The sequence below is a fragment of the Sorghum bicolor genome, chromosome 7 (genome assembly GCF_000003195.3).
Source record: "Sorghum bicolor cultivar BTx623 chromosome 7, Sorghum_bicolor_NCBIv3, whole genome shotgun sequence".
NCBI lineage: Eukaryota > Viridiplantae > Streptophyta > Magnoliopsida > Poales > Poaceae > Sorghum > Sorghum bicolor.
In genome coordinates this window covers 1,727,225-1,729,530 of record NC_012876.2, presented here as the reverse complement: position 1 = coordinate 1,729,530, position 2,306 = coordinate 1,727,225, and the positions used below count along the sequence as shown (strand labels likewise).

The window sequence follows — 2,306 nt, the reverse complement described above, 5'->3', positions numbered from 1 at the left end:
TTTCTGATTGACATCAAAAATTTAGTGCACTGAAACAGGTCAATAGCCATTTGACTCCAATGAAGCTAAGGTCTTCAAAGTTCAAACAGCACATCACAATACCACAGCCTGCTCAAATAAACTTGGGTACTCGTTCAATAATCAATAAATCGGTCACCAAAAATATGCAATTCTGGGAATGACTTTGCGTTTCATTTTGGAAAAAAAATATCAATATCTAATACTTTGATAGTTTAATTGCATGCTCGATGAAAAATAACTGTAAATTGCATTCTTGGGTTTGAGAGTCTGATAAGCCTAATACACTTTTCATATTTCTGGAAAGACAACTTATTTGTTCGTCACGAAATCATAAATACCAGAAGTAGGACCAAACCAAGAGTGAGTTGCATAGACAAGGATAGATTTGTGAATGATAAATAAAAGTTGCTTGTATTCTGATCAAGAATTGGGTGAATGGAAAATTGGGATTGGTATCAAGAGCTCGCCAGTCCAAGCAGCAGAAGATGCCTAAACCGCACAATAAGAATCGATTGAATTCTTTGATTAAAAAGGCAGAATGAAAAGCAACTCAACAGATCAGCGCATCAACCAGATGCATTAAATTTGAGGCTAAGAAACTTGGAACAATATAGAAACAAGTTTCACTCTAATAAGATGGTTTGGGGTTCATCATCACATTGCCATAGCCACATCTCAAAATACTCAAAACTTCAGTACTTGTAACAAAAGCCTAGAGACATAACATAAGATAGTCTTGGACAGCATAAGCGAATTTGCTATGGGAGTGTGGGGCTCCTCAGTCGAACAGGCTGAAGCCCATGTCGTCATCAGACTCCTCCTTAACCTCTTCCTTCTTCTCCTCGGCAGCCGGCGCAGCAGCAGCCGCAGCACCACCAGCAGGGGCAGCAGCAGCAACTGGAGCAGCACCACCACCTACAAACAAATTTCAATACAACAAATGATTAGCCCTTTCAAAATAGAAAAGGAATTTCTTATGGACAGAACACTACAGAGGGTGACAAAACACAATATAGCATCCAATTCCAGTTTAAATATGCACAGGAAAATACTCAAACTAAAGTGTCACATACATCCAGAAAATACTCAGTGTCGATGTCTCTGTGTTTCACTAATATAATTAAGCACATTGTTGGCACAAACAGTGTCAAATTAAACATTGAAACCGTAAGATTCAATTCAAGTAAAAAGACAGATACTAAATGCTCAGTTTATTGTATACAAATATACAGTATGATCCAGTAAGAGTCCATTGCTCATACATAGGTTCAACTAAAGTGAAGGTGGCAAGTCATTCATGTAAAATTTCTAGAACCAACCATATCACAAGATTGGGTAAATAAGACAGTTCGAATAAGTTTATAAGATCAAAAAAGACTAGCAACATAAGCAAACAAACAAGTTAAGTCTACCACAATTGCCACCATGCAACTACCCACAAATTCCAAACGATAGACGTCAACATACAGAAGTACATTGAGAGCGAGAAAGGGTGTATACCAGATCCAACGGAGAGGATGAGGTCCTCAACGTTGCGCTTCTCAAGGAGCTTGGCGAAGAGCGCCGGCCAGTAGGACTCGACCTTGATGTTGGCCGCCTTCACGATCGTGGCAATCTTCTCGGCCTGCCAAGACGAAAAATCACGGAATCACTCAACCGCTCAAAAATCGTTTGAGATTGAAAGAACACGACAGCGAGGGAGAAGAACGCACGGTGATGGCGATGCCATCGTCGCTGAGGATGAGGGCGGCGTAGGTGCATGCGAGCTCACCGGAGGCCATGGGTGCGAGCGGCTTCCTCTCACCTGACGGATCTGCGGTCTCTGCGAAGGGAAAACACGAGAGAGAGAGATGTTAGTCTCCAAAGCAACGGCGGCGGCGGCGGCCGCGGCAAGAGACGGCGCGAAGATCGAGGCGACGGCACGTACCAGAAGGAGAGAGGCGGCGACGAGGGTGGAGGCGCAGGAGGCAGATGGCTTCTAGGGTTTGGAACGAGGCGGCGTGAGTCCGGTTATATAGGGCTGGAGATGTTAGGGTTTCGCCCGAGGCAGAAGTTTGGGCTGGACTGGGCCTTATCGTGGGCTTTGTTCCCTGGCTCTTTGGGTTCGACTGACTAGGGCACTTCCAATTTTTCCAAAGTTTTTTATCTAAATCAAAAAATACCAAGATCTCGTTTCAAAAAAAATGCCTAACAAAAAAATATTAATAAATTATACATGTAGCAATAGTGAAAGAGTTTTCATAAATTCATGGACATAACATAAGTTGGCATGTTGCGCAAAATAG

The 2,306-nt window shown here is 42.6% G+C and overlaps 1 protein-coding gene across 1 annotated transcript; it reads right to left on the bottom strand.

Annotated features, from left to right (window-relative positions):
* On the bottom strand, positions 577–2,065 carry LOC8068570 (60S acidic ribosomal protein P1). Its single transcript, XM_002443721.2, has 4 exons — positions 1,949–2,065; positions 1,734–1,843; positions 1,522–1,645; positions 577–936 (listed from the first exon to the last, which is right to left on the bottom strand). Exons 2-4 carry the CDS (start codon positions 1,800–1,802, stop codon positions 800–802), a joined length of 330 nt encoding a protein of 109 aa, XP_002443766.1. The 5' UTR covers positions 1,803–1,843; positions 1,949–2,065; the 3' UTR covers positions 577–799.